This window comes from Sturnus vulgaris, chromosome 2 (assembly GCF_052056855.1).
Source record: "Sturnus vulgaris isolate bStuVul1 chromosome 2, bStuVul1.hap1, whole genome shotgun sequence".
NCBI lineage: Eukaryota > Metazoa > Chordata > Aves > Passeriformes > Sturnidae > Sturnus > Sturnus vulgaris.
Genome location: NC_142244.1, coordinates 34604545 through 34625917, shown reverse-complemented (window position 1 = coordinate 34625917; position 21373 = coordinate 34604545). Strand labels below are relative to the sequence as shown.

The 21373-nt window shown below is 42.1% G+C and overlaps 1 protein-coding gene across 2 annotated transcripts in view; it reads left to right on the top strand.

The window, feature by feature from the left end:
* Positions 1–17658, top strand: part of INTS4 (integrator complex subunit 4) — a 32216-nt gene extending 14558 nt beyond the window's left edge. For both annotated transcript variants that reach the window (XM_014887358.2, XM_088159225.1), the window contains exons 14-23: positions 1364–1497; positions 2290–2447; positions 5482–5575; positions 7860–7940; positions 9650–9780; positions 10704–10763; positions 12375–12534; positions 12851–12994; positions 13707–13827; positions 16101–17658. In XM_014887358.2, the coding sequence (XP_014742844.2) occupies positions 1364–1497; positions 2290–2447; positions 5482–5575; positions 7860–7940; positions 9650–9780; positions 10704–10763; positions 12375–12534; positions 12851–12994; positions 13707–13827; positions 16101–16294 (1277 nt within the window). In that variant the 3' untranslated portion in view covers positions 16295–17658. The remainder of the gene's footprint in view (positions 1–1363; positions 1498–2289; positions 2448–5481; positions 5576–7859; positions 7941–9649; positions 9781–10703; positions 10764–12374; positions 12535–12850; positions 12995–13706; positions 13828–16100) is intronic.
* The last annotated feature ends 3715 nt before the right edge of the window (positions 17659–21373 follow it).

The following is a 21373-nucleotide window of genomic DNA, read 5'->3' as shown; positions in this document are numbered from 1 at the left end:
TTCTGAAACAATTCAGTATCAGAAATCCGTATATTAATGTTAGCTCTTCCAGTGCTTTAGAATACAAACCATTATTGATACACCATTCTCCTCAAACAGAAGATGCCTTGGGAATGCATTTTTCCATTGTTATTCCCCTTTCTTCCCTTCTGTGTGATGGCAGAACATGTTATTTCTGATGCATGCTGAGACATATTGGACTGGAACCTTCCTCTAGAAGCTGCTCCTTGTTTTTCTCACCAGTCACAGGCTGTCAACCAGAAATTCTATACAGATTAAATGAATGCCTTGTGAGAATTGAAACGGATTAGAATCAGGTGGAGAGAAATTAATCTGTAATTACATGGTTTAGTAATAATTTGAGTAAAGTTGTCCTGTGAGTTGAGAATTAAAGGAACATTGCAGGGGGAAGAATGCTGTTATTTAACTCAGTGCGCCTTCCTGCCAGGAACCAGAGAATATTATGTTAGAGAATATTTTGGAAGTAACTTGCCACCAAAATTTATAGAGGCATATTATGTGAAGACAGGCCTGTGAGGCAGAAGCCGAGGAAAACCTGAATAGTATGTTTCCAATGTAAACTGATATGTAGAAACACTGTTTTGTTTGCTTCAAAGCCCTTGGGAAATTTGAAGTGGAGCTTATGCTTGGGATCAGCCCTGTTGCAGGTGTCAGCCTTTGGGCTAATTTCAAAAGCCTTTGGCTGCTCTCTATTTGTGCAGGTCTCAGACTGTGAAAATGTGTTTTCTGTTTCAGAATTATCTTTCCATGTTTGATTCTTTGGGCTGCTTAAAGTCTGTGTAGAGTGATGTTTTTTCAGGGCATCTTAGGTAATGCAGCAATTTTCAAAGACTTGGCAGTAAATGTGTAATTTTGGATGCTGTTAAGGCACCAAAAAACTTGAGCAACGTGGTCTAGTGGGAGGTGTCCCTGCCCATGGCAGGGTAGGGTTGGAGCTAGTGGTCTTTCAGGTCCCTTCCAACCAAACCACTCTGTGGTTCTGTGGTGCAAACTGGTGAGCACAGGGTAAGCTGTGAGGAAGAGTGAAACTCCACCTAATGCACATGCTCTGTGTTTGGGATCCCTGGCTCCTTTCCTTTGTGTTGCCTCTGAGCCATCCCATGTTGGCAGTAACATCCTTTCTCCAGTATGGCTCACCCTGTAATGTTTGCACTTTGTGCTCGGTTTTCATCTGCTCAGACAGCTGTGTCTTTGGGTTTTGCTCAGCATTTTCCAACTATAAAGATCTTCCTAGACAAATCTTGATCAAAGAAAAGGTTGTTGACTTGTTGTTTTAACTTCCCATCCCCAAGGAGTTCTTCTTGCTGTTATTTATTTTTCTTTAACAATCCATTTGCAATAGACATTGCTGTTCTGGTTTTGATTTTTAATGCTGCTAAAAGTTGCCCAACAATGCCTGCCCTGTTCTCTGACCATACATTCAGACATTACGCTTATCTTCGGGACAGTCTCTCTCACCTGGTCCCTCCATTAAGAGTAAGTTGAACTGCTTTGCTTTGGACTTTGACACCTGTTAGAAATATTGCCAGTGTATTTCATGTCTGTCTGTGTGTAACATTTAGATTCTTAAAGGTTTTTCTCCTGTGCACCACGGGAATTAATACTGAAATGTGCATTAAGGCAGAAGAGACAAATGTTAAATTGTTGCAATATGGAATTTGTAATATTTTGGGGAGAACAGTAACATTATTGCTCTCAAGTGAGAATAGTACATGGTTTGCTGGTTAGGTAAGAATATGGAAGGGCAGTATTCCTGGTAGTTTCCTGTAGCTCTGACTGTGTGTATGGGAAAGGCCTTTGTTGATCTTCCAACATTTCACTTGTGTCCTACCTGAACAGTTTATTCATGGGTGAAATGTGTTCCATTCTGCTTTGAAACATGTTTTTCCTGCATGGAAGTATGGGTGGGATTGAAGTTGGCTGTAAGTCTTATGACAGCTCATAAAATTAGTGGTGGTTTGTGTAGTCTTGGACTTGCCTTGACTTCACAGTGTCGAAGTTAATAGATAAGGAAGATGCTTCCCTCAAAGGGATTTTAAAGTTTAACCTGAGGATCTCTAGAGCAAGTGGATTGTAAAATGGGGAGGATTAACTGAGAAAGATGCAGATTTGAAAGCCTTGGTATAAATTTTGTGTTTGAGAAATGAATTGGAGCTCTCAGTTTCTTGTTAAATATATGTCAGCATTTTGTAGTGTTAGAATTTTCTCTTATTTGTTGTTGTTTTGTTTGGTTTTTTTTTTTGTTTGTGTGTGTTCCTTCTCGCTTAGTTGCCAGGTAGAAAGCTAGTGTCCTCTGCTGTGTCTCCCAGTATTACCCCAAATGAAGATCCTTCCCAACAGTTCCTTCATCAGAGCCTGGAGAGGGTTTACAACTTTCAGCACCTCGACCCACGGGGCATACAGGAGCTGCTGGAATTCACCATCCGGTAAGGCCTCAAGCTGCCCTGTTTATGGAAGGATGTGATAGGATTTGCTTCTGAATATGAGTGAATACGAATATGTTGCAATTTGCTGTCCAACGCTTAGCTTGAGCCTTCCTTTAGAGACTGTTGTGAATATACTCTGTTTTTATGGTTTGTGGGTAACAGCCTTGTGTCTCATTCTTAGTTTTGTGTCCTTGTAATTTTGATCAAATTATTTGTAATGGACATGCACAAGATTTTCTTGTTTTGCTTTTTTTGGGGAGAGGCGAAGGTCTTGTCCCCTTTGCTCTTGTATTTTCTGGGTCCTGTGGCCTTTCATTCAGCAGGAAAGGATCTGCTTCTGGTGCTTTTGGTTCTCATTGCCAGTCCCTCTTACAAAGGACTTGGGCATTCCTCATCAGTTTTCAAATCAGAGAGCTTTTCCAGGAATAGAAAACATTCTTGCATGCTGCTGTCTGCTGCGGTATAGATAAGGGTGTATGGTGTTGCTTTTCAGTGTGGGTTTTATGCTGCCTCTTCCGTTTCATCTCTAGACTGATTTACACAAACAAAACACTTGAAAAGGATCCTTTCAGTGTGATTCCTCTGCTTGAAAAGAGCAAAAGAGCCTTATTTTAAGAGTTAGAAAAACAATCCAAAATGCTTTGTTTGGAATGTGGAGTTTTAAAAAAAGCTTAATTATTTTTATTCCTTCAAAATAGCTGCCTTCTGTTGTGTGTATGTTGCTGTGAATCACTGTCACACCCATCTGCAGCATAGAGTAAACAGTATGCTCCTCACTGAAAACCCAGCTGTGGAAACTGTGAGGTTTGTCCTCAGCTGTTTTGCAGCTGCTATGTGCCAGCCTAAAATACAGTCTCAAAGCATTTAATACACTAAACACTTGAAACAGGTAACTTCTAGGTCAAGCATCCAGAACCTCTCAGGTACGAAAGTCCGGGAACCTCTCATGACTGTTTTCAGTTTTTGAGTTGATGGAAATTATTGGCTTGGCTTTTTTCCTGATAGGATTGCCCCCCAGGAAATCATATGAAACCAGCTGCTCTTAAGACAGAGGGAGGACTTGGACAAAGCCAAGAAAAGTGTTAAAGGTTACTTTGCAGAGGGCAAGATATCCCTGCACCAGCAATTTGGTTGCTGAGAGCAGAAGGATAGAAGCAGCTCACAGCAATGGATTTTGTCATAGAACGTAACTCCCCCCTCCTTTATCATTGTCATCCACAGAAATAACAGACCTTGTGGAGTTTGTGTCTACTTGGGACTCAGGGTTTTGGCTGCAGAGTCTGGGGGAGAGTATCAGTCTGCAGTGTGGTTAGAAATGCAAGACAGGCTGTTTAGCAAATATGTCTGTGGTTTAGTTTCTCCATCTACGCAAGAATATTTTTCTTTTTCTTACAGGGATGTTGAAATCTGTTTAAGATTTAAGGAAATAGAATTGGTGAAAGGGGGACCTGTATAAGACTGGGAAATGGAATATCTGCCTAGTTGTTAGCTGAGACATCCTGTTCCCCATTAATGTGTTATGATGGATTGTGACATGGGAATAAAGCACCTAGGAGCCTCCTCTTCACTCTGCTCTCTGGAAAAAGATGAAATGGACTCTCTGTGTAAGGTTGAGGGTGACTTGGCTGTTGGTGCATTGTTGTTGAAGGAAAGCACAACCTCTCAACTATGAGAGGCATTGAGGTGCTGGAGTGTGTCCAGAGAAGGGGAATGGAGCTGGGAGGAGCAGCTGAGGGAACTGGGGGTGTTTATCCTGGAGAAAAGAAGGCTCAAGGGGAACTTACCTCTCTACAACGGCCTGAAAGGAGGCTGTAGCCAGGGGGGGACTGGTCTCTTCTCCTGAATGACAAGGAAGAGGACAGGAGGAAGCAGCCTCACGTTGTGCCAGGGGAGGTTTGGAGTAGGAAAATGTCTCCATGGAAAGTTGTCAAGTACTGGAAAGGGCTGCCCAAGGATGTGGTGTATTCATTCCAGGAGGGATTTGAAAGATGTAGATGTGGCACTTGTGATGGGCTTGGCAATACTGGCTTAATGGTGGGACTGGATGGTCTTGGAGGTCTTTTCCAACATAAAGGATTCTATGATTCTCTGCTTAGGAAAGATTTTCTTTGGCTGCATATTATGCAGATAATCTTGTGGATTTTTGTTAATGTCTCAGGGCTCAGCAATTCTCTAGTTTGGCAGAGCTAAAGTTTCAGAATTGCATCCTAAATGCAAAGATAAATCTAAAATAAACAGAAGAAAATGTTCATCTGAAAAAAAAATTTAATAACACAGTAGGAAATGTGGAAGTAAAGTGACAATCTTTATAGACTTTGGATCAAAGCAGAGTGTAGAGAAGAAAAGACACATCTTGAAACCACATCACCCAACCTATTTTCAGTTCTGTAAGAAAAACTAATTTTGTTTTTTTAACAAGCACTTTAAGAAAACACGGCTAGCAGTAGAGAACTAAAGCCTTTTGGGTTCAATTAACTGACAATTTTTTTCTATAATATTAAAAGCTGCTTATATTGTTGTATGATTTACAGGAAATACCAGACAACACACACCATCTAGTTGGGCAAATATCAGTAGCTAGCTTGGCTTTAAAAGGCAGCTCTGTTTCAGATACACTTGGTTGCAGGAGCCTGACACGTTCCAAACAACCTTTCTTAGCCAACATGAATAGTTTGATTTCCCAGCAGTGTAACACAAATGGGTCGTTAGCTGCTGTAGAAGGCTGGAGTGTTTTAAGTTAAATCTGGAGCTGCCACTCTGTGTGGTTCCCATGGGGCTGCAGAGTAATATGGGTTGACAGACTTACTGCTTCCACTGCTGTGCTGGTGTCAGCTTCCCAGAGGAAGGGACATGCCGAGTCCCAAGGTGCAAACTGGTTTGTAGTGTCTTTTGCTGCTGTTTCTGGTGCTTGCTCTAATAAAAGCAGGCAGCAGGAATAGCTGGCTTTATTGTCACTGCCTTCTGAGTGTGTTTGGATTAAATTGTTCTCTGTCTCAACATTATTTTCTTTCTTTTTTTTCCTCACATGCTTCAGTGATCTTCAGAGGCTTGGAGAGCTGCAGTCAGAACTGGCAGGGATGGCAGATTTCACTGCAACTTACCTTCAGTGTCAGCTGCTCCTCATCAAGGTTTGACTTTATCTGGATTTTTTTGAGCTGTTCTTCAAAAATGCCCCCCAGTCCATCACAGTGGCATGCTTTCATGTTTTGATGTTCTTGCTGAAAAATGATGTGTGATGAAAGAGCAGGTTCTGTGCATTTCTGATAATCCTGCTTCCCTCCTGTGGCAAATAATTTATGCAGTAACTTTGCCAATGCAGACCTCTGCTGCTGTACCTAGGGCTTATGTTGGTTCATGAGCATTTTGTCAGTGCAGAGTTTATTATCTGACAGAAATCACACTGAGGGCAACTGTGTTAAGAGAGTAACTTTTCCCTGCTGGTGGCTACTGGAATGTTGTTAGACTGCTGGTATGAATGCCATTTTTATAGAGGGTGATTTCCAGATAGCTTTATTGGCACCAGTGCCAAAGGAGTTCTTAAGGCTTGACTGAGCTAAATATCAGTCATGCTTTCTTTTGTAGTGCTGAAATGATCTATCTATTTAGTATTAGCAGGACAAGTGGCTACTTAGACACCATTGCAGCAGCCCTTTGCAAAAGCCCCTTTTCAAAGTCTGCTTCTTGCTGTAAACAGGACCTAATTTTTTACTTCATAGAAAAATCTTGAATTGGAGGGGACCCTCTAGTTCCAACACCTCTACTGTGGTCAGGGATTCATTCCACTGGATCAGATTGCTCAGGGCTGTAAGGTGGCACTAACATATAAATTAGTCTCTTGTCGGTCTTTGGTGTTTGAGTGTAACTTACACACAATAAAGCAAGAACTAAAGCAAGCAGCAAACAGGTTTCCAGAAGGGATTCAATGAAAGCTTTTTTATATAAAACCAAGGAGGGATTTCAGTTGCTTTGCTAATGCATAGTTGCCAGTTGGCATATCTCATGGCAGGCCTTAAATCCTCGGAATATATTTATCACCCAAAGGTATTTCACATGAGCAGTGGTACAGTTCAGTACAATCCAGCTAAATCCAAAGTGAAATATGCTGTGCAGGCAGAGGACTCGCATTTAGAGATAGCTTTGTTGCCCTTCTCCAGGGTTTGACTGAAATGAACCTGATAGTTTTTGCATCTGGCAGAGGTGTGCTCTGTTTGGAAGAAGGGTAAAAAGCTGCATCAGCCATTTTTGGCTTGAGCTGTAGAACAATCAATAGATCAGTGATGCAGAGGAATCAGTAACGTGCATGGAATGAAAAGTAACTGATAGTATCAGGAATCACAGAATATCGTGGGTTGGAAGGGATTTTGAGAATCATCTAATTCTAGACCCCTTCTTACAAGCAGGGACACCCTCTACCCAAACAATGCAATTAGAAATTCTAGTACTGCAGAGAATCTGAATGTCCGAGTAAATTTTCAGTAAATTTCTTTCCAGTTGCTTCTTCTCCCAACAGAAAAAAAGCTGCTGGGGGAAAAAGTAACTTCATTTCCCAGCCTCTCAAGGCTCAAAAGGTTCCATGCCTTTAAAGGCTTTACATACCCTGTGACTTTAGGGGTAGTTAACTGAGATTCTTGGGCTAGCCTGGGTGAAGGATACAGTCTGTATGTTCTTGAGCTTTGGCTACAGCCTTGTGCATAGCTGTGTCTAAGGACAGGCACTTTCAAAAAAGAGGCACTGATATAAACCATCCAGTGAAGCTTTCTACATTTTTTTAAATATAAAGCAAAAAGAAAATAGAGTATGGTAAGCAGTTGGGTGGGATTTGTTTTGTTTGGGGACTTTGTTTGTTTGTTTGTTGGGTTTGTTTTGGTTTGGTTTTGTTTTGTGGGGGTTTTTTTGTTTGGTTTTAGTTTGTTTTTAGTTTTTTGTTTGTTTGGGGGGGTTTTGGGTTTTTGGTTTTTTGGGTTTTTTAAATAGCAATATCAGCGGTTGAATTAGACACGATATTCATTGTAACTCCAGCATCTTTGGAGCGGAGGAAAGTTCAGAAACGTGGCTATGGAAGTAAGTGTGTTTCTGGAGACAGTTGTTATTGTTTCCACTTTTTGCCTGCTCTCTGAGATTGCCCGACCTTGGTCTCAGGGGGTTGATAACAAGTGGGCTGTTGGTTGTCTTTATGAAGTACAAGGAGTTTGGCTTCTCTCATTCACAGCTTTGTTAATATTATTCTCAACTTCATTTATATTTTCTAGTTTTATAGGTATCTCTGTTTCTTTACAGAATACTGTCTATTTTGAAGGCCTCGGTTCTCTGTGTTGTATTTAAAAGCACAAAAGAAGGCTTTGGCATGCTTTTTCAACTAACTGTTCAGACTGAATTGGATATTTATCTTCATTTCATGTTTTTTTCTTGTAGGCCTTGCAGGAGAAGTTGTGGAATGTGGCAGCTCCCCTGTACCTGAAACAGAATGCGTTGGCATCTGCTGCAGCAAAACAGGTGAGAGTGGAAGCAGCTGAGCCTGCACTGAGGCCAGTCCTTGGGTAGTCGTCTTTTGTTAGCCATGGAACAATAACACACTTCTGACCTTCCACTGCCATAGTCTGTCCAAGTAAATCTTAGTTCCCCAAACTGGGGTCATTTATCTTCTCTTCAAAAGATGAGCGGTGAGAGAGGGAAGTTCATAACCACTGTAAAAAGGCAAATACCACACTTGTCTTCCAGAAGAGTAAGAAAGAAGATCCAGAAAACTGTGGACTACTTATCCTTGCCTCTTTCCTGGGGAAGGTTATGCACAAAATACTTTTAAAAGCTGTTCCTAAACAAGATCAACAAAGCTACTTAGAACAGCCAAAATGCATTTCTCAAGAACAAATTATAGCTGATCACCATACTGCTCTCTATGGTGAGGAGACTGGTGCTGTGAACGAGGGGAAGGCAGTGGAAGTTACAAAACTTGGATACAGTTTCCCATCATTTCTTTTTCACCAGACTTGCAGGATTGCTGAATAAATAGATGGTAAGGGTCCTGCAAATTGAGGAGCCAGTTGATATGCTGGAGGAAATGGCTGCTGGTCTGGACAGACTGGGGAACTGGGATGGTGGGAACCTCATATTCAGTACATTGAATATGAGGCATTGCAGGCTGCCATCTGCAGCTGGGATGACTTGGTTTGAGAAATGATCCAGCTCTAGGGAGATGCCATCTGGAGGGCTATATTGTGTGTTGGCCTCCCCAGTAGAAGGAGGATGCTGACAAACGGGCAAATTCAGCAGAGGGCCACTGATGTGGTTAGGGGCTGGAGCACATTACTTGCAAGGAAAGGCTGAGAGGGGTGGAGTTGTCCAGCCTGGAGAAGAGCAGGCTTCAGGATGGATTTACTTCTGTCTAGCACTGTATCAGGACATAAATGAGACAGGGCCAAACTAATCTGGACAATTGGCAAATTATGAGAAATTTTGATCAGCTATGAAGGGAAAATTTCCGTAAGGATGGTTAAATACTGTTGCCCAGAGAGGTGGGAGGAATCCCTGTCTTTGGAAGTGTTCACAATTTGATGTGGTCCTGAATTACTGGACCTAATGAGACCTGCTCTGGGCAGGGAACCAGGCTAGATGCCCTCCGGAGGGCCCATTAAATCTGAGTTATTCTGTGATGTATAAAGGATCAGATCCTGGAAAAACTGAAGCTGAGCTCTAAGAAAAGATAAAGAAGCAAGCTATTCAATAATCTGGTAGTAAATCTAGGGTAAAAGCAGGTTCATGGATCTGTTGGGAAACTCTGCTGATATTTTGAGTCTTAGGTAATTAAGATGTAATAGACAGGTACTGCAGGGCATTAAAGCCTTCTCTGCTGTTGATCAGTAGGAACAAAAGCCATCCAGCTTTTGAAATCTTCTCTGATTGAAATGTTTGTCTTGGGTGCCCTCTTGAATTGTGTGTGAACCCGCTGGAAAGTATTTCCTGTTGTGATGGTGAATGTAGGTCACTTGCTATCAATGCAAGGTGAGGGACTATTCCCTCTTAAATAACTTCAAAGTTCTTGGCATCTGCACAGTCATACCGAACTCAACTGTATTAATTTGAGCACTTCCTCTTGCTTTGTGTGTTCCTCATTATGAGATCAAAATACCAGAATCTGGTGGTCATGGCTGTACCGGGGCTGAACAGTCTGATGGTTTTTTATCCGTGTGGTGTCTGTCTGGCAGATCCTGGAAGAAACGTACAAGATGGAGTTCATGTACAGCGGAGTGGAAAGTAGACAGGTGGTCATTATTCATCACATGAGACTGCAAGCAAAGGCCTTGCAGCTGATAGTGACTGCCCGCACCACCAGAGGGTAAGGATGACCTGCTCTGAGGATCTTCTTAGGGTTACCTCTAAGATTACTGGCCTTAAGCTTTGTTTAAAAAAACAGCAAGCATAAATTAGAAACATAATAGGGCAGCATGCCATTTGCTAGAGTAATTCAGAACAAAGAAGCTTATTTTGCCTTTGATGCATCTGTAGGGACACAGTCCTGAATTAGATGACAAAAATATTGGGAAGATGAGTTTTGGGGGTTGAGTTCTCTCATTTATGAACATATAAATAGGTTAAAAACATTGTAGAGTTGATATTTGGGACCTGTTTAAATGAGAAAAAGTCATGCATCAAAAGAATGCACCAAACATATTTGTTTCATTAAGTATTCGTTGCTGAAATTTTAGCATCAGGAAAGTATTGCCTTCCTGACTGATCTGCAACTGCTGTGTGTGACTCAGACAGAAACTGCTCCTGTGCAGGCTTAGGGACATGAGAGGCTCTGAGTGGTTTGTTTTGGCTGATGAAGTTAAAGAAGTGACGTGGTTATAGAATGAGAACTCCAACTGGTAGAATTAGAGCAAATTAATTACTGTCCTAGTTTACTTCTGTTTCAGGTTTGTTGCCATCAATTTATTATGTTACCATGGAGGTCCATAATATATTTGCCTTTTAACCTCTTGTTTTATTAGGTGGAAAATGAATATTTTCTAACGGTGGCTTTGGGAGCTTAATTAGTGCCTTATGCAAATGGGGTTTTTTTGTGAGAGGGGGATATATATATATATATATATATATATATATATATATATAAGTGAGGAACACTTTTTTGGTTGATACACTGTAAGATCTTCCTGTTTTTAGGAGGTTTAATGGGATTCCAAACCACCAAATATGTATAGCCATAGAGGCTATTTTCTATCTTTAGAAGTAAACCAGGGAATATTATTTTCATTACAGAGTGGAACCTCTTTTTGGGATGTGTGAAAAATTCCTCCAAGAAGTGGATTCCTTTCAGAGGTGACAAACTCCATTGCGTCTTCACTTTATGTTACCAAGTCCCACCACCATTGTCGTCAGGGCATATTCACTTTGTTTTTTGTCTCTTCACATCTCCCTTCCCTGCTGTCCTACATTAGGAACTGTCATGGGATAATAATAAAGCAAGGAGAACCTTTGTAGTTGAGGTCTTTAACATCGGGATATTATGCTGGTACTTCAGAAACATGTGCTCTGAATTAATTTTTTATAGAATAGCTGATTTTTTTTTCATATGGGTTTTTCTACTTTGAGTGGATGCTGTTTTGATAAATTCTTAGGTTTTTTGTTGTTATTCTGTCTCCTGGAGTCCCGAAAGCATTTTGACCTTTCAAAGATTAGTAAAAAGCAGATTACCCTTGATGTACTCAACATGTAGCAATAAGTCAGACAAGAATTCTGCAGTATCTTTCCTGGTCCTGTCTACTGCTTTTGCCACTTCTTAGTAGTCACCTTTACTTTCAGGGAGAATAGATGTACTAAGTGTCAATTTGCATGATCAGATTGATTCTTGTGAAAGATGTCCCTTCCCATATGTGACCTTAAGGTCCCTTCCAACCCAAACCATTCTATGGTTCTGATTCTGTGAAATAGTGATGAGCTCTGCTGATCCTGAGACCCAGTGTGAGGAAAAGATACACAGGAAATGAACAGTTCTATTCTCCAGTTCCAGCTGGGCATTAGGATAGGGCATATTTGGTTCCGTTTTCTTATAAGTTAACTAGCCACAATTTCCAAGCTTATAATAAATGTGAATTTAGTGAGAACTAGAAGTAAATTTCTGCTCAGCAAACTAAGGATATCTGTATCTCTGGAGTAGCTATCCAACTCCCTGCTGAGTCATAAAATCATAGAATCACAGAATCATAGAATGGTTCAGGTTGGAAGGGACCTTAAAGACTATCTTGTTCCAACTGCCCTGCCATGGGCAGGGACACCTTCCACTAGCCCAGACCTCTGTCCAACCTGGTCTTGAAGATTTCCAGGGATGGGGCATCCACAGCTTCTCTGGGCAATCTGTGCCAGTGCCTCACCACCCTCACAGTGAAGAATCTCCTCCTAACATCGAATTTAAATTTTCCCACTTGTAGTTTAAAACCACTCCAATTTGTTCTATCATGATCTGCCTGTGTAAAGTCTTCTTTATAAGCCCCCTCTGAGTACTGAAAATTTTCAGTGAAGTCTCCTTGGAGCCTTCTCCACTCCAGGCTGAACACTCCCAACTCTCTCAGCCTGTCTTTGTGACAGAGGTGCTCCAGCCCTCTGAGCATCTTCATTGCCTCCTCTGTCCATCTTACACTGGGAATAGTACTCCAGGTGAGATCTCATGAGGGCAAAGAAGAGGGGGAGAATCCTCTCCTTTGACCTGCTGCCCATACCACATAGCCCCTGATGGTGTCAGTTTGAGCACGAGGCATGGTCCCAACACAAGTAGCCAAAGTCATCTCTTATGTATGAGACACATCAGAAGAAGAATGTAGGTATCTAATTCTGTCATTATAACCAAGTACAGGGATTAAGTAGCTTGACTGAAAATAACAATACTGTGGAAAAAGTTAAATATATTTGGTTTTTAATCTATTCTTGACACAGATGTTTCATCTCTGAGCTCCCACATATGCAAGGCAGTTTTGTAGATAAATTGCTGGACTTAATGCCCAGACTTGTGACGTCTAAGCCTTCAGAAGTGGTCAAGATTCTCCAGACAACACTGCGGCAAAGTACCTTCCTCCACCTTCCTCTTCCAGAGCAGGTTGGTTTAACAGAAAATTAAAATGCAATATCCTTGTGGACTGTCTCGGCATCTGACTGCTTTCTAATATACCATGAAGCTTTTAGAATTCAGGGTCTTGGTCAGACACAAGTGTTATTTTTTTCTTCTTTGTCTTCTTATCTAGCATCCTCAGGACTACTGCTAAAAACATGGAAAACTTTGTAATTCCTGGTAATATAAAAAAAATAAATCCGAAGTTTATGCACATCTGTGTTAGGAACAGTAGTAATTACAATTCTTTTTCTTTCTTCTTTTCTCCATTTCCTTATTTTGCCAATCACTTTGTCCCTAACAGCTCCATAGAGCCACTGCAAATATCATTGAGCCTACTGGTGAATCTGATAATCCTCTGAGGTTTACGTCAGGATTGGTTGTGGCACTGGATGTTGATGCAACTCTGGAACACGTGCAGGATCCCCAAGGAACTGTTAAAGTTCAGGTAAGAAGTCATTTGACATAAATGCAAACAAGATTATGTCTTGGGGGGAGTGTCTTTAAGGATGTCAATAATCTTAGATTGCAAATAATGATACACTTTATTAGTAACAATGCTGTGTTTCTGTGTTTTGACCAGTCGTTCAGAAACTGGTTTGTCTGTAGTGCGCTGAGAGTTGACTTGGGTGCAGTTCTGAGAGTTTGCTTTGAGCACTTGGATGTCACTCTGTGCTTCCACGTGCACTGTGCGTGGTATGGACACCAATAAATGCTGGTGAGCTTCCAGCTGGTCTAGTGGGAGGAGTTATTCCAAGTGGCACAAAAATACACGGACTCTTGTCTCTCTATATTCCCATGTTTTCTTCCTGCTGCTGAATCACTTGTTTTAGATGCAGCTGAGGAGGTAGGAATGGTATGCTCCAAGTAAAATATGCAGCATCACTGCTTAACAAAGAAACAAAAACCTCAGTTATAGTGTAGAGGAAGAAGCTGATGTCTGTGTGGCCTTTTTTCCACCTGGGCTGTGGGTTTGAGTGGTAGCACGTGGCTGTTATATCCAGGGCAGCTGAACTCCAGGCTCCAAGCTAAACTCTGCTTGTCTTGCCTTCCTAAGTCAAACAGAAAACAGCCAAGTAATGACACTGTTCTACTGTGCAGATCCCCATTGTCTTTCCTTTGTTTTCTTTCTTTTTTCTTTTTTTTTTGTTCCCCTCTAGGTGTTGTATCCAGATGGACAAGCACAGCTAATCCATCCTAAACCAGCTGACTTCCGAAATCCTGGCCCTGGGAGGCACAGGCTGATAACTCAGGTCTACCTCTCGCACACAGCCTGGACAGGTAACGTTAATGATACTCATTATGTGGCTGCACTTTCATTAGACACAAGTTACATACCCACAATCTGGAGAGCTCTGAGGATCCTGGAGTCTGCAGCTGTGGTTGGTGCTGCCCTTGGTGTTGATCAGGCCTCTGAGAAGTTACAGGCACTGCTGCTCTGTAGGGAAATAGAAGGGCTACTGTCTTGGGAGAGCCCTGGGAGCCTTCACATGAAAGCTGTGTTCGAGGTTAGGTCACCCATTCGTGTGCAGAGCAAAGTCAGCTCTTGGAGCTAGGTCTGCATCCTCAGGTAAAGACAAGGGATCACAGTAAACTGACTCCTTCTAAGTCATTGTTTCGAGTCTCACAGGTGTCTGAGCATGGCAGAGAACAGTACAGCAGTGCAATTTCATCGCTGATTCAACTTGCACCCTTTTAATGCATTAAAACCCCCCCTTAGCTCTGATGATGATGTGACTCCAACATTTTCTTTCAGTCTCAGCTGCTGTTCACACTTCCCCATGGATGCACTTCGGTAATTGGCTTGTGGACTTCAAACATCAAAAGCCAAATGAATTTCATTCGCAGTTCCCTTTGTCCTGTTTTCTTTTAATCCCTTCACCTTTATTCAAATGTGGAGGTTGCCTCTGAGAGGGTTTTATTCTGAGCAATTTTTCATTAGATTTTTAAAATTTTTTCTTTTAGCCACCAGAATTTTGTTTATTGCTGTGTTCCTTCTCGTACCCTTTTTTATATAGTACTTCCATGATGTACTCACTCATCCTGCTGTCTTTGTTTTGTTTTGGAGAAAAAAACATGGTACTGTTTCTAGGACTGGAAGTATGTGGGTTTAAGGGTTGATCCTATTACTTCACCAGAGGGAGCTGAAGTCCTTATTTCTACTTTTGCAGTGTTCACTGGAAGGGCATTTTAAGCATGGCCCTAAGGGGTTCTATTCTGGTGTCTCCTCTAGGCATTGTTTTAATCATTAGCTTTGACATTAGCACTTGGGCATATAAAACAGGGGGAAGACACTGAGCTGGGAGGGGCTCAGGAAACAGGGTCAGAATTCAAAGTGGAGAAATTGCCTTAATTCAAGACAATGAATTAAAGGCCAGTAGAGAGTGTGAAGGGAAGGAGAATGCCCAAGTGCAAAGTGCTGATTAACTGCCAGGCATAGAGCAGAAGTGAGAGGTGACTGCCTGCTGCAAATAAGAGTTGGTGGAGTGATGAAAAGCTGAGCTCACAGAGGTGTTGGCTGAAGCATAGAGTAAGTGTGCAAAGGGGTTATTTCTTGTATTCTGTCTGGTGCTGATGATGTCTCAGCTGGAGACCCCCTGCAGTTCTGGGCTTGGCATCTTAAAATCCTGTGGGTTCCAGCAGGTTTCATTTAGGTTTCATTAATGTGGTCCTGTTATGGGTTATCCCTAGTATACAGTTAAGTCCCGCACACCACCTGGTGCTCACTCCCCAGTGGGACAGGTAAAGGATCAGAAGGGCAATGTGAGAAAACTCATGGGTATTACACTGTGCGGCAATAGCTACAACATCCCTGTTATCAACACTTATTTTAGTCACAAATCCTAAACAAGGCATCATGCAAGCTACTATGAAGGAAAATTAACTTTATCCCAGCCCAAACCAGTACAGTCCATAAAGAAGACTTAAATCTCATTTTCAGTCTAGAAAGGAGAATTTTGTTGGGTAAGTCCAGCAGTAAGTCCAGGTACACATAGTAATGTGTACTGAAACCCCAGTTCTGTTATGACCACTGTGAGAAAAGTGAAATCATCCTATGGACAGTATTAGGAACCTTGCTCCGCTTAGCTGCATAGCTGGTGAAAGAGAGGAAGAGGCTTTCTGGCATGTGAAAACTTCCAGCAAAAGAGAATCTTCAAGTAATCTGTGCCACAAGTCTGACCAGATGTCATCTGTATTGATCCTGACATAAATACAGTGAGCAGAGCCTGCTAGTTCTGTGGGGGTTTTAGTGATTTTTTATTATTTAATGGAGTTACTTTCCAACAGTTATTTTTGTAAGTTGCAAGTTAGCAGTAAGATTTTTTTAAGTGATAGAGAGGGGGATAAACCTAGAACAGTCCATAGTTCTGCTGTGCTGAATGTAATGCCAAAGGCTTGTTTTTCAGACACTGGACTGGATTCTGGTCACTCCGGAACAGCTCTGTACATACCAGCATACATGAAATTAAAATTCATTTGATGTTGATTGTTCACTGTTCATTGATTGTGCAATGACAATCACATTTCGATTGTTCTATTTTTTTTCTCCGCAGAGCCATGTCAGATTGAAGTGCGATTGCTGCTGGCTTACAATTCCAACAGGAGCAAAGCATCTACCAGAATTCCTAAATCTACCTGGAGTGAGAGCTTGGAGGCTTTCCCACCCTCTGAAAACAGCATAGAGGGGACCATCCCCTTCAGCAAACCTGTTAAGGTGTATATAATGCCCAAACCTGCCAGGCGGTGAAGGCTGGCACAGAAAAACCTATTTATGGGGTTTGTTGGGTTACATGAAAACAAGATGCTGTGTCCGAGATAGCAAACAAAGCCAAAACAGCCTTTACATGCATAAAGGGAGTCAGATGTCAAAATAAAGCTGCTGAAGAACAGCTGGTCTCTTAAGCAGCAGGCAAATACAGGAGTTGCTCAGCTAATTAGGAGAGGTTTCAAGAAAATGCAGGTTTTTCTGTATTGACTCAACAGAAACAGAACAGTTCTCAATCAGCATTCCAGCAGGAATTTCACTGGGCTTCAGTTTTATCTATTAAAAGTCTTTCTCCATGGCCTCTAGGTTTTCTGCTATGTATTTACTATGTAAATGCTTGGGCACACAAATCAATGTCATTTTTACAATACTCTGAAGTGAAGCTGAGGAGTTCAGCATTTTGTGGCGGGGTTGTTGGTTCGTTTCTGGGTTTTTTTTGGGTTTGGTTGTTTTGGTGGGTTTCTTTTAATGTCTAAAACTTGCATTTGTGCACTGGTACCTAATTTCTTAACAGAAAAAATAATATTCTAAGAAGTACTATGAATCTTGTGTGGGAACAGCACCTGGGAAGGAAATTGCCAATTGCTGTTCTACATCCTCTACAGCTGTACTGAAGCTGGTCCAGCTCTGGGGAGGGCACAGGCTGTTCACGGTGCAGGGGCAGGAGGAACCTGTTTGTGCAGGTGGCAGAACTTCAGTCAGGACATGGAGTTTGACTGAGCTACAGCAACAAAGCAGTTTGTCTCCTGTTGCACCTTTGTACTACTTGAGGAGCAATGTGATTAAGTACCAGTTGGAAAATTCCTAACCACTAAGTTTTACAGGACCTGTTTCTGTGTGAATATCGTGGCCTGAACCAGTCTTAGTGGGATATGAAAATCTATGATTTCCAGTTCGGCAGCACTTTGGCACTCAAAGTCTTTCTTGTCAGTCAAGGTATCCGAACACACTCTGTTCAGCAGCAGTTGGGCCGTTTGTCAGTGTTCCCCTCTGGAGGTGAGCTGGGAGTACAGAGGGACAAGAATTTAGTTAAAACGTGATCCCTCTGACATTCCTGTTGGGAAGCGTGTCTGTGCATTGCGTCTGCGTGCCAGGCTTAGCAGACTGAGAAACCTCCTATGATTTGTAGCAATCCTTTGATAGGATTTTTTAGGAGGACCTAATGTGTGCAACATTCTAGTGTGGCAGCCAAATGTTGCCTGTGTTTATGAATCAGTTGGGTTTTTTTCTTTTTAAAAAGAGGTATATTTTTAGCAAGTAAACAAAACAGTGAAGAAATACTTTCTGGCTGTATTTAGTGTAAATAACCCTTTACATGCTTTCCTACAATAAAATTGGAAAACTCATGCTATTGTGCTTCTTTTTTATAATATGAGTGAACATGGATGCCTGCATAGTCCTTGGCTGATAAGATCACTGCATGTTTTTTTTGTGATTTTAATTTTTTAGCACTGGTAAGTTGTAGCCCAGAGGCTCATAAGTTTTATGGTTATGAGTTACGGTTATGCTGTTGCTTTAGCTATTCTTGAATTAAATTTACTTTCTTAGTGCCTCTCCTCTTACAAACTTTGTTAGTGTTTCACCTTTAGAGCACTGCTTTGAAAATCTGCCTATCTGACAGCTGAGTTTTTATCGTCTGACTTGTCTTTGGCATCATCAGTTCAGTTCCCAGCAGACAGGGTTGATGTATCTCTCATTAGGAAGCTGTGTCTAGGCAGATATTTGACAAGTTGAGTGAGCTCATTGCAGACTTCCCTTTTTCTTCCTCTCATTTTTGTACTTCACCAGTATTTCGTGTAGTTTGTCATCTCAGTAGTGTTTCTAATTTTGATGGTATCCATAGGCTCCAAACCACAATGGATGTTGTGGTTGGCACAGCAGATACTTTCAGTATCAAAAGGTTGGCATCTTTCTTTTGCTATGTACTGGGTCAAATTTCTACTATTTTGTTCCCCTCATACTGTCCTTGACCTCCTTCTGTAAAACATACCAGGCAGAGTGAGTGCCTTCTGTATTGCCACCAAGAATGAAATACTGCAGAGCTGTGGAAAAGTTCTTCCATCTGTAATTTCAAGATGCTTAAAACAAGCTGAAAATGTAAGGCTGCTATGAACATTTCCAATCTGCTAATGAGAGCATTCTGTAGTTGGGTTCTCTTGTGTAGATTTTTCTCTGATTCCTGGCTTGGATCATGGAAGACATCACAGCTTCTCCTTTCTTCCTTCAGTTTCACCTGTGCAAGCAGATGACTAATTCATCATCTAATCTAAACCTTCCCTCTTTCAGGTTAAAGCTCCCCCTTTGTCCTATCACTTCATGCCCTTGTCAAAAGTCCCTTTCCAGCTCTCTTGTAGCCCCTTCAGGTACTGGAAGGAGCTCTGAGGTTTCCCTAGAGCCATCTCTTCTCCAGGCTGAACAACCCTAACTCTCTCAGCCTGTTTCCACACCAAGGTGCTCCAGCCCTTTCAGCATTTTCATGGTCTCCTCTGGACTTATTCCACATGTTGACATCCTTATGTTGGGGGCCCCGGAGCTGGATGCAGCACTACAGGTGCAGTCTCACCAGAACAGAACAGAGGGGAAGAATCTCTTCCCTTGGCCTGCTGCCCAGGTGCATCCCAAAAAGGCATCTACATCCTTTGGGCTGCCAGGACACGTCATTGAGTCATGTTGAGCTGCTCACCCACCAACACCCCCAAGCTGTTGCCCCTCTGGGCTGCTCTCAGTCCATTCTAAACCCAGCCTGTATATGTGTATGGGACTGCCCATTTTACACCATGTTCCAACATACGGGGACTTGGAAAAGAAATTGGCATAAAAAGCAAGGGTTTACTGTAGTTGTTGAAATCCAGATGCTGACTTTTTCTTCCCATCCCCAGGTTTGAGACATTAAGATTTTTATGCTCTCAAAAATACCAGAGTTCGTGCTCTTTGTGTTGTCTCAGAGGCATTCATGCCATTCACCCGTTGTCCTTCAATTCTGGATAATTGTTGGGCTTCTGCACTGCACTAGCCTATAAGATGATTGATCTCCGAATGAAAAGAAAAACAAAGGGCTCTAGTCACGCACAAAGATAATTTGCATCTTTCATCTCTGTTGGAGGGGGAACAGAGCACTTCAGATGACAGTCACTCAAGTATGGGGAGTTTCTGTTCTCTCAGATGGTTCCAAGTAGGAACAGTCTAGGAACAGTTTGCCAATACAGCTGCAGCCACAGGGAGATTGGGCAATCTACAAAGGAAGGGCAAATAATTTGCTAAAATTCAATGATGTTCAAACACCTCTCACCTCTGCATTGTACCTCCTAGTTAGACAGAAGCAAGAGGGAAAAGAATCTGACAGAGCAAGGAGAATGCTGACCTCATGTGAAAGAGGGGTAGCTTGGTTTGAAAATGTGTTGTCCTATTTACCATTAGCTTCCTGGATTTAATTTACATAAGGCATCTGTATGTTGGAAACCAGCTTTGAATGCTTTTAGTAGGAAATTCATACCCAGATTGCTGAAGTCCACTGAAATTCATAGGCAAACTCGGAAGTAAATAATTACTGAGTTAAGAGCTCGTAAAACAATGCATAACTGTATTGGGAGCAGAGTTGAAGCTTATAAGACATTAACTCAGACCTGGTATGGCTTTCACCTTATTTTAAAAAAGACCAAAAGAAAGCAAATGGGCAGGGACACTCACTGCAAAAAGTACAAAGCAAGTTCTTGGGAAGGTAAAGAAACAGGGCACGCATTTAAATCAGGACTGCATGACATCACTGAATCATTTAGGTTGGAAAAGGCTTCTAAGACCATGGAGTCCAGCCATAAACTCAGTTCTACCACACCCACACTAAGCCATGGCCCCAGGTGCCACATCCACACGCCTTTTGAACACTGCCAGGGGTGATGACTCCACCACTTCCCTGGGTAGCCTGTTCCAAAGCCTGGCAACACTTTTGGGAAAGAGATTTTTTTCCTAATTATCAGTCTAAACCTCCTCTAGTACAACTTGAGGCTGTTTCCTCTTGTCCTGTCACTTGTTACTGACACCTTAGTGGCTACAGTCTCTTTTCAGGCAGTTGTAGAGAGCAATAAGGTCCATTCTGAGCCTCCTTTTCTTCAGGCTAAACACCCCCAGCTCCCTCAGGCCTCTCCTCATCAGACTTGCACTCTCCAGCATGCTGTACTGGTCATCATCTTGGGTTCATCCAACTTCACAGATGGATTTTCCTCTAGAATCCTGTCTTGCTTGTCTAAGTTATAATAACTTTTTTCATCTTATTTCACTGGCATCTTTCATTTTATTCTTAGTCACAGGCACTGGGAATGCAGAAAAGGCTGTCTTTTTACTTTACAGTTTGCTAATGTAGTATCAGTGGGGCTTCAAAATACGAAGTTTTAAGGCTTGTGGATGCCAGGCTTTGCACAAATGCTGCCCAATGTCCCTTAAAAATGCTGGTCATGTTGCATTTGGTGTCTGTGAGCCTTTTATGGCCTGTTTCTCCCGGCTGCCAGCTCACACATGCTGCTTCACAAAGATAAAGGCTGGGGACTGACCCACTCGGCGGCAGAGCAGCTGGGGTGGAATCTTCCTGGCTCCCAGCCCAGCCGCAGCTCAGCTTTAATTTCAGCATCAGGGTGGGAGTTCACTGCCTACTGGGAGATCGTTTTCCTGGTGGGAGGCAGAGCAGTGGTGTATGTGAGAAATCCTGCTTTATAAAAGTGCATTCCCATGATTTGGGCTATGAGCCCATAATTTTAACAAATTATTTATGGCTCTAGCTGAAAGCAGCAATTTAACAAAGATACCAGTTTGAGCTCTGCTGGAATTTTTTGATGAATCAATCCCAGCTGCTTCCACCATCTAGCAAAGTAATTTCAGGCACCAAGAAGGAAATCAGGCTTTCAGTGGCTGGAGCAGCCCAAGTGGAAGAGATGCTGTTGTGGGAACTGACAGTGCTGACTCAGGAAGCTGTGACGAGAGCAGCAAAAGAAGACATGGATGGAAAAGACTTGCAGCAGATTATCTCCTTGTTGACACCAAAATTTTGTACTGGTGGTGGTGAAACTTAGC